Below are 15,075 nucleotides of genomic sequence, written 5' to 3'. Positions count from 1 at the left end.
AAAGAGTTAAACTCTGGTTATCTGTGACTCTGCCTCGACCCGGTCACCTTCCTGAACCTTCCTTTCACTGCATTTTGTCTGAAGTCCTGCTGTTAGCCCGTTAGCCTGTTAGCTATCACCGGAGCCACAGCAGCAGAAACTTCAAAACAATATTCACATTAAATAAGTATGTGATTCAGAAACTTCGAGCGATGAAGTTTGAATTCTGCCGTTGCTTTTTAAAACGCATCACCTGAAGCTCAAGGCTGAGGTGTGTACTGCAGTTTGAACTGTCACAGTGGGGGGGCGCTGGAGCAGACACAGAACAAGAAAACACATTTCCCACTTTGATCAGTTTGTCTCCATCAAGAACAGTTTTCATTCCAACATGAATCCAGATTTGAAATAAGAAACGATGTACTGACCCGATTCAGGAAACTATTCGGTCCGGAACATGAAGTCGGTCTGCTGCTGAGGCTCAGTTCAGGACACACCTGGAAGGACATAAAGAGACACACCTGTAGAAAGAGACAGAATCATGGCACGTCTGGACAAATGGACAAACCTGGACCAACAGTACTTTACACATACCTGCAGGCTTGTCCGTCAAGGCGTTCTTGTCCGTATGGAACCTGAGACCTGGACAGGTCAAAATAAACCCACCTGGATCAACAAGGACAAACTTGGATGGACAATGAAAAACACAGAAAATGAGGACAGACCGGTAGAGTTGTCCTTAAGTCTTCTGGAGTCCCTCCTGGTCTGTAGAGAGTCCAGTACCACATCGAAGACACCCATGTGTCTGCTCTGACATCAACACCCCCCCCCCCTCCTTCGCCTTTTCATTAAAGATCATAAAACATAATTTGAAGTTAAAACAAAAGGAAAAAAGTGAAACAGCACAACGTTTTCTACGTGTACATACATTTTCTAGAAAGCTGTGTAGCGTTGCTCGTTCTGTGTTTGTTGGTTGTTGGTGATTCTGCACTTGGTGGTTTAAATAAAACGCACCGTGTCTACATGATGTCAGTCTCTTTAACCCTGTGAGAAGAATGTCTCATGACTGACACATTTGATGCTTCAGTGCAACAGGTTTACAGTAATATAAACACAATTTACATTAAATGAACAAAACTACTGAGTTTAACAAACTATTTAAATTAACATTGAAAAGAAGTAGCTCATTATATACATGTGTATTAGTGCTGTGCAAGTTAACGCGTTATTATCACGTTAACGCAGTTTGTTTTCTTATTATTAGTAAAGTGCGTTGCTCACTGGCAGCGGTGGAGGAAGTCTTCAGACTGCGTTGGTGCAGCGTGTGGGAGGAGTTTAGATAAACTCAAGCAACACAAGCTAACATGCTACAGAGAAGTAGAGATAAACTCAAGCAACACAAGCTAACATGCTACAGAGAAGTAGAGATAAACTCAAGCAACACAAGCTAACATGCTACAGAGAAGTAGAGATAAACTCAAGCAACACAAGCTAACATGCTACAGAGAAGTAGAGATAAACTCAAGCAACACAAGCTAACAGATGCTACAGAGAAGTAGAGATAAACTCAAGCAACACAAGCTAACATGCTACAGAGAAGTAGAGATAAACTCAAGCAACACAAGCTAACATGCTACAGAGAAGTAGAGATAAACTCAAGCAACACAAGCTAACAGATGCTACAGAGAAGTAGAGATAAACTCAAGCAACACAAGCTAACATGCTACAGAGAAGTAGAGATAAACTCAAGCAACACAAGCTAACATGCTACAGAGAAGTGCAGACAAACTGCAGGTGAGTGTTGTGGGAGATGTCGGTCTGAGGAACGTTGACGTCTCGTTTGGTGTGAACGCAGCTTTAGGATCTCAGCGAATGACGTCACGTATGAGCCTCAAGACGCACCGTCAGCAGAAGAACACACGAGTTGTGTAAAAGGAGAGGACGACTAAAGCCACGCGTTACAACCAGCAGCAGCTGCTGCTCTCACTGGAGACTACTGGACATCACTGAGTCACCTTCATCACCTGAGTTACAGCATCATAGTGATGAAGAGTAGAGCTGGGTCACCTTCATCACCTGAGTTACAGCATCATAGTGATGAAGAGTAGACATACACATATATATACATACACACATATATATATTTGGGGTGTAACGGTTCACAAAACTCACGGTTGTGTTGGGTACGATACAGTGGAGCCACGGTTCGGTACGGTTCGGTACAGTAGAAAACTAAATGCAGAGAAATGTACTTGATTTTAAAATATATTCATTCATTACAACTGACATCATGAAGTTATTCTTTGACTTTGAACAATGATGGAACTATACCTGAGTGACTCATCTTCTGGGGTGTCTTCTTAGCAACACATCAGCATCAAAAACAAAAACTGCTCCTTAATGTTATGTAGTATTGTTACTTACATCTTGCAAAAGAGATTTTTAATCTCAATGGGACTACCTGCTTAAATAAAGGTTTAAATTTTTTTTTTTTTTTTAAACGTACGTAACGTATTCGGTTCCACACACACACACGCGCGCACGCGCACACACACACACACACACACACACACACACACACACACACACACACACACACACACACACACACACACACACACACACACACACACACACACACACACACACACACACACACACACACACACACACACACACACACACACACACACACACACACACACATATATTCTAGTGGTAAAATGTACAACAAAGTACTACATAACAATACATGTTGCAAATTAATATTACTACATGTTACACACTAGAGTACATAACATTCCACTATATAAAGTACTACATGTAGCAGTGTCCCCATATACCGGTAGATTTAAAAAGGAACTATTAATACACATACTGTGTAAATCATGCATTTTAATGGTTCATTTAACAATAGAGAGAAAACGATCAATAAACAAAGTGACTGTCAGCATTTTGTTTCTGTACATATTATGGCTTTAACTATACATCATACTCTACTCGTACAACATAATGTATGACTATGGTACTGTAGAGTGTACTACATAGACAAGTGTATTCAAATATACCACATAGTATACAATACTATATATATATATAAATAATTACACGTTTTAGTAGTATAATGTACCTCATTATTGTGACTACACAGAGTATTAAATGTTACGTCAATTAATATTTGATATCTGAAACTAGTACTGTCACTTCAGTACCACATACTTTACTACACATATTATATAAACTCCTGCACAATATGTTGTAAAAATACTATACGAGCATTTTATGAGTACTAAAAAGTACTACGCTATTATACAGCACTCTGTGATGTACTATATAATATACTAGTACTATATGACTACAGTACATGTTAGTACTACACTGTGTACTACATATAACATGAATACTCTGCATGTTTACGTACCAAGCTAATATATATCATTACACATTATAGTGTAGTAACATTTTAAGTACTATTTTAGTAGAGTACTACACTGTACTCTACATTTACCACATTAAGATACTACATGTATACATACAACGTGGAATAACTCAACATACATGTAGTACCACTAGATGTCATTGCACTACATAATACCACATGTACAGACAATAAGTACTGCACATGTTTTACAGTACTGTGATACTACCTGACACTAGAATATGCAGTAATACTAGGATAAAGAACGTTTTAATACACAGTACTGCAGTGGCGGCCCATGCATGTTATACCTGGGCCTTCACTGCTGTCCTGCAGCTGAAACACAGCTGCGCTTATTAGTTTTGCGTCAAAATGAAGCAAACACCTGCAGATAGAGCGTCTCCTCTCTGCTCTGACAGCAGCTGGGACTCTGCGCCTGTGAGTGCTTTGGGGCGGGGGAGGGGCTCGCGGGAGCTCCCGCTGCTCGTTCACGACAGTGCAGAACGTACGTGCTTTAACGTCAAAACACCAGAAAAGTCGCCAAAAGATCTTCATAAAAACAAGTTGTACAAATAATAATATATAAACAAGCATATTAAAGCTACTGCAGATGTAAAAACAAACGCATTTAACTTACCAGAGCTGCTGTTCACTATTTAAAGACAAAGTCCATCCTCCTTTCTTTGTTAACAAAGAGTTCAATCTCACGGTTGTTCAGTACATCCGTGTGTTGTAGTTCCAGTAAGAAGTCCTTCTCCATTCATGGACGCCAGTGAAGACAGTGGAGCCTCCCCAGGTGTATTTCTTGAATACGTTTTAATGGTTTGAGGCTGAAGATGTCCGCTCACAGAGGCAGCAGATTTTGGGATTGTCACCGTCCACACGTCAGGCTAGCCCACTGACCAATCACGTACTTGTAGGCCAGCTAGCAGCTCTGACACGTCAAAGAATACGCCCAACATGTCAAACTAGAGATCTGATTGGTTGAACACTGACAATCAACAACATCGTCCCGTTCACTTTAATCTGCACTGGCTGCAGGTGAGACTCTGCAGGCCTCTGGCTCTGTTCTACCTAGAGACACCGAGGTGAAATCTGATTGGATAAAAGCTCTACTTAAAACAAGCTGCACTGGAAGCAGAGCAACTGAGGAAGACAGGAGCTGTGCAATGAGAAAATAAGATATTTTAAGAAAAATTATTAAATAATAATAATTTTTTTTTTTTACATTTTAAGCTTTGTGATTCTGTTTCGGCCAGCAGAGAAGGCCTTGCAGGCCCTGACGCCCGCCACTGCATACTATACTGCTCGAACCCTAAAACATAGTACCGGTACTTCATACTTTCAACAGGTGCTGACTCAGCAGTTCTCTCATCAGACTCCGTTAACATTCCGTCTCTTTTGTTGCTGCCTTGCTCAGCAGTTCAACTGACGTCAGACAATCTTTCGACTTTTCTACATTCGGCTCAAAATCGATCACTTTGGAAACACGTGACAGAGTTCTGACGTCACTCTTCAGACCGAGTCAGTCTTTAAACCGCTGGACTTCAGATACTTTTAAACACACGCAGTACTACTTTAGGACAACGTGTACTCGTACACAGTCGAGGAAAAAAGACAACGTACATGATCACTTACAGTCCGCAGTAACGTTACTTCCTTCTGAAGTATTTATAAGTAGTAGAACTCTCGACCGGATCAAAGTACTTTGTTTTGTTACTTTGGATCAGCTGATCCGATGGCTCCGCCCACAAAACACGGAAATACCGACTCAGCAAAGTTATGAATGAAACGGATCCGACCTGATAAAGTATTCTTTCTCGTCGATATATTCTTCATTTCCATATTAAACTGATTTACAAACATCACAATACTTCATGTGATCTCATCAGGAAGACCATGACACGGGCCTGAAAGCTCCAGAGACAACTTTGTATTGACGATGAAACTTCAAGTAAAATAAACAAGAAATAAACAAAACAAATGATAAAAATAATCTGATCCGATTCACATGTTTTACAGTAAACAAGCAGAATATAAACAAACAAAAACATTAAATGTAGAAAGTCTGCAGAACAAACATCAGATAAACATCACATTTCCTGTAGCTTTTCACAATAAAACAACCGCTGGTTCTCTGGTGGAGGGCTTTGAATTTGAAGCAGCAAATGAAACGAGACAAGTGTGATGCAAATGATCAGTGATCAATAAAATAAGATAGATATGAACAGGAGGGCGGCTGAGACAGAAACACAGAAGAAGAAAACATCACCACAGATCAATAACATGATCAGACGTGTCAGTTCTGACATTAAAGCACATGAAGAAGAAACTGGTTCTTAGCTGAAGATCACTATTTGGCAGCACACCATCAGCTGCCTCTGTTCACCCACTCTGAACAGAGGATCACTTTTTGGCAGTTGAGGGTCTGGCTCGGTTCAACCTGTCAATCAACAGGCGGTCGGAGGCGGAGCATCTGGAGAGGACCGCCCCCATCTCAGATTCATTCTTCCTCTCGATGGCGGCGTCTACAGCACCTTCCAGGTCACTGATTGGATGAGAAGAAGAGTTACTCGAGTGGTCGGGTCTCACCTGAGTGATGATGTCACCGGTGCTCTGAGTCTTACCTGACGGCCAGGTGAGCTTTGACTCTCTGCTCAGGCGTGACCTTGGAAACGTACTTCTTGGCCTCGTACTTGTTGTTACTCTTCATGCACACTTCAACAAACGCCTGAAGAAGAGTCAATGCTAAGAATCATGGGAAACGTAGTTTTATCTTTTATTTAAAAGGTTAAGGCTAAAGGGTGTGTGGCTTACCAGGTAGCCAATAGGAGACTTCTTGCTCTTTGAGAACTTCTCCAACTCCTCCCACTCTTCCTTCTCCACCAAAGACTTCAGTTTTAACCACCAATACCTGCACAGGTGAGAGAACGAGAGACAGACAGACAGACCGGCAGAGAGCGAGAGAGACAGCGAGAGAGAGCGAGACGGACAGGTGAGACCAGCAGAGAGGTTTTAGAGCATCTTAGAGCGTCATGCATTACTAGAACAATGAGAGAATATCTTTCATATGCTTTACTGGATCACCATATCAACGTGTGTTCTAGCATCGTGAAGCTAAAAGCAGCATCTCACCTTTTGTCAGGTACCCTGAAGTCTTTGTACAGCTGTTCTGCTTGTTTGTGGAGTCCTAAAGCCAGCAGAGCCTCCATGGTCGCCTGGACAAACAGGAAGTGACATCACAGGAAAGGCTGTGACTACATCCTGTCTGGTATCATTTGTTCAAATTAAGACGTAATAACAAGGTCATTGGCCCAACCCAAACGTCCGCCTAAAGCCTCAGACCCTGAACCCTGAAGGACTCACTGAGGCCACCTGGTGAGTTGGTGAGTGTGAGAGACTGAGGGCTTGAGATGGTGTAAATATTACATTACAGGCATTTTGGGGGTGACCGTGGCTCACTGGATTAAGAGGGTCGTCTGGGAACCGGAAGGTCAACGGTTCGATCCCCGACTGGGACGTGTCAAAGTGTACCTGAGCAATACACTGAACCCCCGGCTCCCCGGGCTGCCGAGTCGTCAAATTTCGTGTATGTGTAAAAATGTATAAGACAATAAAAATAGTTTCTTCTTCTTCTAGCAGACGCTTTTATCCAAAGCGACTTACAAGTGTATTCCATATCGGTTTGAGAGAACAACTAGTCACCAGAAGTCCTTAGTGCATGTCCTTTCCTCAAACAAGCATCTAAGAGCAGAAACCAGAGCCAACGTACAGTGCAGAAACAAACGAATGCAATAAGTGCCACAAACTAATATGAATACGATACGTGCAATAAGTTAGTATGAATACAATGGAGGCTAAGTAAGTGCTAAGTGGAAGGCTCGGGGTAGTACTCCTTCAAGAGTAGCCTGATGAAAGATGGGCAGCGACTCTGCTGTCCTGAGGTCAGTGGGGAGTTCATTCCACCACTGAGGGGTCAGGACAGGAAACCGACGCGACCGGATCGATCGGCCGCAGGGACCTCTGAGCGACGGGGCGACCGATCGCCCCGAGGCAGCAGAGCCAAGAGGTCGGGCGGGGGTGTAGGGCTTGACCACGACCTGGAGATAGGAAGGAGCTGTTCCTTTCACTGCCCTGTAGGCTAGCACCAGAGTCTCACACTGGATGCTCTTACAGGAGCCAGTGGAGAGAACGGAGAAGGGAAGTTGTGGGAGAACTTGGGGCGATTGAACACCAGGCGAGCTGCAGCTTTCTGGACAAGCTCCAGAGGTCTGATGGCCGACGCCGGAGCTCCGGCAAGTAGTGAGCTGCAGTAGTCCAGGCGGGAGATGACAAGAGCCTGGATGAGCACCTGCTCCGTCTCCTCAGTGAGGAAGTGAATCCTCCTGATGCTGTAGAGCAGGAATCTGCAGCAGCGTGTAACCGATGCAATGTTTGCTGAGAACGACAGTTGGTCGTCCAGGGTCACACCCAGGTTCCTCGCAGTCAGAATTGGCGTCACCAAACTCGGGAGGAGCAGCAAATATGAACGGGACAGCACTTTGCTGCAACATATTGTTGACGGCTGTGCCGGTCAGGATATGAAAACACTGACAACCCAAACACAGTCAGCCCCCACCTTTGCAGATCCTCCACCGCAGAGCTCGCTGCTAGAGGCAGGAAACACTGACTACCCAAATATGGTCAGCCCCCACCTTTGCTGCTCTCATACTCTGCAGAGCTCGTCCCCGCTTCAGCGGCCATGCGCTAGAGGCAGGCGCCTCCTACATCCGCTTGTAGTGGAGGACTGTATGTAAGCAATGACATTTTGCTCTGTCTTCTGTTCAACTTTTGCTCTCTTGCTTAAGCTTTGGACTCCACACTCCAAGAGGGTTTCCAGAGTCTATCACATTTCTACACCGTAGGCACAACTCCATGCGTCCACTGGTTACCCCGTGTTTAACGTCACATTACAATGATTTGTGGGTAATTCCCTTATGGAAAGGGTTCCTAAAGGGCTCAATATGTCTGCGAGAGAGCCTCAAACACTCGAGCTGACAGTGGGACATCACTAACTCGCGGGAGAGCGCCTCAAAGTCCGTGAGAAAGTCTTAGAGTCAGTCAAATTAAAATGACCTGAGGCACCTGAGGACCAAGAGAAACTAAACTACTCAGTCCAGTCCAGTAGCCCCACCCCTTTAAATACCTGTAGAGATAGTTCCAGTAGCCCCGCCCCTTTCTCGTCGTCAAGTTTGCGTTGGAAACGTAGGAGACGCATCTCTTCCTCTGTAGCCTGTAGACAGAATATTTAAAGTTAGATTGTGAATGATTGACTGTTATTAAACTGAGCCATTGATCACAACTGTAAACAGAGCATTTGTGTGAGTTTGATCGTATATTTTATACATGCACACATGCATGCATACATGCACACATGCATACATGCATACATACGAGTTTTACCTTTGCAGAAAACTCGTTCTTGGCTTTGTTGTATTCATCCACAGCACTCTGCAGCAGAGACAGACGGTTCTCTAACCTCTGCAGACAGACAGACAGGAATCAGACCTAGATCCAACTCTCAGGTGGTCTTGGTCTGGTTCTTTAGTGCACATCAGAGATAAACCTGTTGGTACCTTTTCTCTATAACTAGCAGTAACGTAGTAGTTGGCGAGTTCCTGGTGGTCATCATCCTGATTATAAAGGTCCTTCAGAGTTTCTGTTTCCTGCAGTTTACAGAACTAAGACAGAAATACAACATAATCAATACCTACAGATCAACAGCTACAGATCAATAGCTACATAATCAACAGCTACAGAATCAACAAAGGACAGAATAATAACAGTGATGATGATGAAGATGAAGAGCACCTGTCTGTAGAGGCTCAGTGCGACAGGTTGGTTCCTCAGAGTCATGAAGAAGTCTCCTCTGTTCATCTCGTTCTTCAGGTACGTTACCACTGTGTAAACTGGGAACACAGGAAACCATCAAGGTGACGTCATCTACCTGACAGACAGGTGGGCGGGGCTAGCAGACACTCACCTAGGTCAGTGTCTCCACTCTCCACAGCTTTGCTGAGAGCCAACTGACTCCTCTTCATCTTCAACAGCAGAGGAACCTGCTCACCTGAGCGAGCCTCGAAGTCCAACAGCTGACACAGAGGTATAAGGAAGACAGTCAGTATGTGTGCGTTTCTATATAGGTAACACACAGGTATAGAACTCACACGGTGTGTGTATACAACACTAATCAATACAGGTACATCTTGTTACCTTGATGGCGAGCTCAGTGCGTCCACATTCGTAAGCTTTAGCTGCGATGTGCGAGTAAGAAACACCAGGTGAGTCTCCCACCTTTACACACACGGCTCGGGCTATGGCCTCGTCTGATAGGTCCTTCTGCTGCACCTGAACTCACAGGTGAGTTAGTAACGAGCAGTGTTAATGCAGCCAAACATTCTGAAGCAGACTGAGAAGAGTCAGGTGAGACAGGATACCTTGCATGAAGCCCAGTGTTTAAGGACTCTGCTGACTCCCTGATAATCTGGAATCTTCAGGTAACGACACATTTCTATCGCTAATGGATAAAACTGTCGATACACCAACCTGGGAGGCAGACAGGTACAGAGAGACAGACAGGTGAGAGGACGACAGATTACATTACATTCATCCATTTAGCAGACGCTTTATTCAAAGCGATTTACAATCCAGATTCTATCACATTTCTACACCGTAGGCACAGCAACGGGAGACATTTTGGGGGGTTAAGTGTCTCGCTCAAGGACACATCGACATGCGACTAGCGGAGCCGGGGATCGAACTGCCGATCATCTGATTGAAGAGCGGCCCTGCTCTCCACTTAGCCACAGTCGCCTCCAGATCAAAAGAGATGGACAGGTGAGACAGAAAGATAGGTTTGATGAGCTGATTCACCTGTCGATCAGCACCTGTAGAGTCAGCTGTTTGAATCTGAGGTCAGATGTCAAGGAGCTCGTTACCATCTGATTGGCCGGTGGTCAAACATCAGATGATGACATCAGTCATGGGGAGTCACTAGCTCCCCAATCACAACAGACCAAAAGCAGATTTTACACAAACTAAAAAGGTACTCTACATGTCCCATGATGCACTTGAGTCAGAGGATACTGAGTGTGAGTGAGCGGCAGCCCGACGCTGACCTCTCTGACGGCGTTCAGCACTCTGAGTTCTCTGCAGGTCGACACGAACGGATCGGGACTGAAGTCTGTGAGGAAGCACTTACCGAAGGACGCCGCCTAGTGGACGAGCGACAGTGTAAGAACACAGAACAATAGTACAGAACAAACCATGTCCCACCTTAGAACAATGACACAATGTACAGAACCCGGTGGAGGTTCTTACCCTCATCAGGGATTTCTGCGTGTTTGTGTCGTATTCGTGTCCTGCTGCATCAACGCACTGTCGGACTGCTTCTCCCAACATGCTTTGCTCCTTGATCTCTCTCAGGTACTCATCAGCCTTCTGACTTGACTTCTACACAAAAAAAACCTGAAATAGTTATCATCAGAGAAACATGCAGTGAGACGGACTTTGTTGTTACCTCGTACTCCCTGTGGGCCTCCAGCAGCAGAGCTCCAGGAGACATGGAGGCGATTTTGAAGATGTCTTGACAGACCAGAGGAACCTCCTGAAGCAGCTCCTGATTGGTCGAGCTGATGATGCGAACTCCGTCCAGCTCTCCGACCAAAACACACTGGTCCTCTATGGGGAACCTGAGGTCAAGGGTCAAGGGTCAACCGTCACCTGACCAGACAGAGGGTCTTCAACATAAAACCAGCTTAACGAGTCCAAGGAGAACCCAAACAAGCTTCAGCAGAACAATAAGCTCCGGGAGAACAAGAATGAACACCTGGAGCACCAGACTGACCTAGTTGGGTTGTGGTTCCAGTCTGAACTGGTTTAAAGGATACTGGATGGTGTCTTGACACACTCCGACCACCATGAGCAGTCTCTCCCACATCAACACCACAGACGGCTGCTGACTCTTTGGTCTGCGACACCTGGACAGGTACAGATAGTGAGACCGGTCAGTACTCAGACAGGTAAACAGTAAGAAGCAGACAAACACGAGGACAGATGGCCAACAGACAGGTATAGATGTACAAACTAAAACAGGTACATAAGACAGATAACCAGGTTAAATAGGTAAACATAAAAGCAGACAGACAGACGTACCAGACCATCTGTTTGGGAGGGGTCGACTTCTTAGTGTCGACTTCACTCATTTTGTCCTGCAGACACAGAAGCACCTGTCAATCAGTCACACAGACACCGCCCCGTCAGGTCAGCTCAAACAGTGAGTTGGAGCAGCTCACCTGGAGATGGGAGGGGCCTGTCCACAGGTGTCCAGAGTCAGTGAAGAGAGCCAGGTATTTATAGCTGAAAGACACAGACATGTGGACGACACTGCCGGCCTGAGGACCGAGACCCGGAGGACACTGAGGACACACGGGTACAAAGACAGGTGAGGTTAGTTACCTGCCTGCCTGTTTACCCGTCTGTAAAACTAAAAAGACAATGGCATGTAGACTGAGACCTGGAGGACGTGGAAAACAGACAGGTGAGGTTAGTTGCGTCTGTCCCTTTCTAACTAACTAACTATCTCACCACCACAGTACAGGACGTGTTATCCAGGATGTAGAGTTCAGGTCCGTTGGACAGGAGGACTTTAGTCTGTCTGTCCTGGTTCAGGACGACCCAGCAGGACGGTTTCCCCTGTAGACCTACAGACAGACAGATTAGATTCAGTTCAACACTATAACCCAGATTAAGAGGTGAACAGGTGTGACCTACCTGGGACTTCAGGTAACCTTCTGAGCTTCAGGTCGTCTATATTCGTCGCCAAGATGAAGCGTGATGAGCCAGTTACTATGGCGACCCCTGTTCCATAAGGAGAGTGGAAAACTTTGGCTTCTAACACCTGACTCTGGACCACTTCCTGTTAACAACAACAACAACATGTTAACAACTGACTCTGGACGACTTCCTGTTTACAACAACATGTTATCACCTGACTCTGGACCACTTCCTGTTTACAACAACATGTTACCAACTGACTCTGGACCACTTCCTGTTAACAACAACAACAACATGTTACCAACTGACTCTGGACCACTTCCTGTTTACAACAACATGTTACCAACTGACTCTGGACCACTTCCTGTTAACAACAACAACAACATGTTACCAACTGACTCTGGACCACTTCCTGTTAACAACAACAACAACATGTTACCAACTGACTCTGGACCACTTCCTGTTAACAACATGTTAACAACTGACTCTGGACGACTTCCTGTTTACAACAACATGTTACCAACTGACTCTGGACCACTTCCTGTTAACAACAACAACATGTTACCAACTGACTCTGGACCACTTCCTGTTTACAACAGCTGCAGGTCTGCTGAGACCCTCAGCTCATTTAAATCAAGATTGAAGACTTTTCTGTTTGCTGCTGCCTTTAATTGAACCACATTCAATTCATATATTAATCAATTTCCTGCATTTCTGCATTTTACTACTGCATTTTATTTCTTGTACTGTTTTTTAATGTTTTAATGAATGTTCTTAATTGTTTTTAAATCTCCTTTTCTTTTGCCTTATGTTTTGATGCTTTTAATGGTTTTATGTGAAGCACTTTGAATTACCTTGTTGTTGAAATGTGCTATACAAATAAACTTGCCTTGCCTTGCCTTGCCTACAACAACATGTTACCAACTGACTCTGGACCACTTCCTGTTAACAACAACATGTTACCAACTGACTCTGGACCACTTCCTGTTTACAACAACATGTTACCAACTGACTCTGGACCACTTCCTGTTTACAACAACATGTTAACTGACTCTGGACCACTTCCTGTTTACAACAACAAGCACACAACATTAACTCTAACAAACGAACTACATGTTAGTTAACATGGTAACAGACTAGTTATCAGACTGACCTGTCCCATACTGAAGTGTCTCTTGAAGGATCCGAACAGATCGTAGATCAGAACTGATCCGTCCTCCTGAATACACAACAGCTCATCATTAACCGTCCAACCCAAGTGGACCACCGGACCGCTCTTCCACTGAAAGAGAGAGACAGACGGGTACAGAGACAGACAGACGGGGAGCTCATTACAGACCAGACAGTATTATCATAATTCAGTGGAATCTAACCACGAACACCACCCAACTTTTAGGAAAAGCCTTCTTATTCTAATAAATGACTGATATTACAGAAATATAGAAAGCAGCATCAAGTTGTACATGAGTCTTTATGTATATTAGTAATACGTTATTGTGTTACTGATTAATACCATGCTGTAACACAAACATGGTTCCACCACATGAGAACGTTGGTAGAACCAGAGGAGCGAGGAGAAGATGGAGAACACTTTGTTTTCTAACGGATCTCCTCGATTCCTTTCCTTGCTTCGAGGAGACAATAATAACACTAATAATGAAGAAGGAAGTGATTGGTTCATGAGGACAGGTGAGTTTACCGGGAAGCTGGCGATGGAGACGCCAGACGCAGAATAAATCTCTAACTGAGGACGAGAGCTCGGAGAACGTCTGTGAGGTTCTCTGAGGAGAGCTGAGACACAATGGAACATCAACACTTTATGAAAACACTGTTACTCCTTTCATTGTTATAGTTGAATGTTTATAATGAGTACATTCGTGTATGTGTGTTAGTGTGTATACATGTGTGTGTACCTCCATAAGGAGCTGCAGACACCATCTGTGTGTGTGTGTGTGTGTGTGTGTGTGTACATGCGTGTCTACCTATTGGACCTCCATAAGGAGCTGCAGACACCAGACAGTCTCTGAGTCCGTCCTTCAGGTTCCAGCTCATCTCATAAAGTTCACTTTTACTGAAAACAAACAAACATGATGATTAATTATTTCAGCTCATATTAAACTTCTGTTTTTCACCAGACTCCATTTAAAAATTTCAACCTGAGGCTAACAGACAGCTAACAAACAGGCTAATAGACAGCTAACAAACAGGTTAACAGACAGCTAACAAACAGGTTAACAGACAGCTAACAAACAGGTTAACAGACAGCAAACAAACAGGTTAACAGACAGCTAACAAACAGGTTAACAGACAGCAAACAAACAGGTTAACAGACAGCTAACAAATAGGTTAACGGACAGCTAACAAACAGGTTAACAGACAGCAAACAAACGGGTTAACAGACAGCTAACAAACAGGTTAACAGACAGCAAACAAACAGGTTAACAGACAGCTAACAAACAGGTTAACAGACAGCTAACAGATAGCTAACGTTAACAAACAGGCTAACAGAGTCACGTTAGCAGCCCACAGCGAGCTAACGGCTAACATGTAATGACAGCTTATGTAGCTACAGCTGCAGTGTGTTGTTAGCTGCAAAAAGCTAATGCTAACTGCTGTCTAACGTTAGCTGCTAATGCTAACTGCTGTCTGACCAGTAACCCAGAGATAAACTGACCGATAGAACGCTTCACCCAGCGGGTTCCAGTTGGCTGTGATGAACGACATGTTGTCTTCAGTGTGATCATTCTGGGTTTAACTCAGTCAGGTGATCAGCTGCTTCTTATTCTTATTCTTCTTCTTCTTCTTCTTCTTCTTCTTCTTCTAAGGTCCATTAAACAGCATTTTGTTGATGTCGCCTCCTGGTGGCT

The 15,075-nt window shown here is 44.2% G+C and overlaps 1 protein-coding gene across 1 annotated transcript in view; it reads right to left on the bottom strand.

Moving 5' to 3' along the window:
• Nucleotides 1-5,307: 5,307 nt before the first annotated feature.
• The window catches only part of vps16 (VPS16 core subunit of CORVET and HOPS complexes), a 20,642-nt gene continuing 10,874 nt past the window's right edge, over nt 5,308-15,075 (bottom strand). The window contains exons 2-25 of the mRNA XM_079296628.1: nt 14,883-15,073; nt 14,191-14,279; nt 13,908-13,999; nt 13,362-13,490; nt 12,206-12,350; nt 12,020-12,135; nt 11,728-11,850; nt 11,588-11,643; nt 11,323-11,412; nt 10,953-11,124; nt 10,754-10,885; nt 10,520-10,647; nt 10,307-10,342; nt 9,871-9,979; nt 9,647-9,781; nt 9,417-9,525; nt 9,245-9,342; nt 9,010-9,114; nt 8,837-8,914; nt 8,580-8,666; nt 6,530-6,612; nt 6,212-6,308; nt 6,022-6,125; nt 5,308-5,942 (exon numbers count right to left, since the gene is read on the bottom strand). Coding sequence (XP_079152754.1) covers nt 5,801-5,942; nt 6,022-6,125; nt 6,212-6,308; nt 6,530-6,612; nt 8,580-8,666; nt 8,837-8,914; nt 9,010-9,114; nt 9,245-9,342; nt 9,417-9,525; nt 9,647-9,781; nt 9,871-9,979; nt 10,307-10,342; nt 10,520-10,647; nt 10,754-10,885; nt 10,953-11,124; nt 11,323-11,412; nt 11,588-11,643; nt 11,728-11,850; nt 12,020-12,135; nt 12,206-12,350; nt 13,362-13,490; nt 13,908-13,999; nt 14,191-14,279; nt 14,883-14,932 — 2,505 coding nt within the window. The 5' untranslated portion in view covers nt 14,933-15,073 and the 3' untranslated portion in view covers nt 5,308-5,800. The remainder of the gene's footprint in view (nt 5,943-6,021; nt 6,126-6,211; nt 6,309-6,529; nt 6,613-8,579; nt 8,667-8,836; nt 8,915-9,009; nt 9,115-9,244; nt 9,343-9,416; nt 9,526-9,646; nt 9,782-9,870; nt 9,980-10,306; nt 10,343-10,519; nt 10,648-10,753; nt 10,886-10,952; nt 11,125-11,322; nt 11,413-11,587; nt 11,644-11,727; nt 11,851-12,019; nt 12,136-12,205; nt 12,351-13,361; nt 13,491-13,907; nt 14,000-14,190; nt 14,280-14,882; nt 15,074-15,075) is intronic.

The sequence above is a fragment of the Melanostigma gelatinosum genome (assembly GCF_949748355.1).
Source record: "Melanostigma gelatinosum genome assembly, chromosome: 24".
NCBI lineage: Eukaryota > Metazoa > Chordata > Actinopteri > Perciformes > Zoarcidae > Melanostigma > Melanostigma gelatinosum.
The sequence above is the reverse complement of the archived record's forward strand: the minus strand, read 5'-3'. Positions and strand labels throughout refer to the sequence as shown.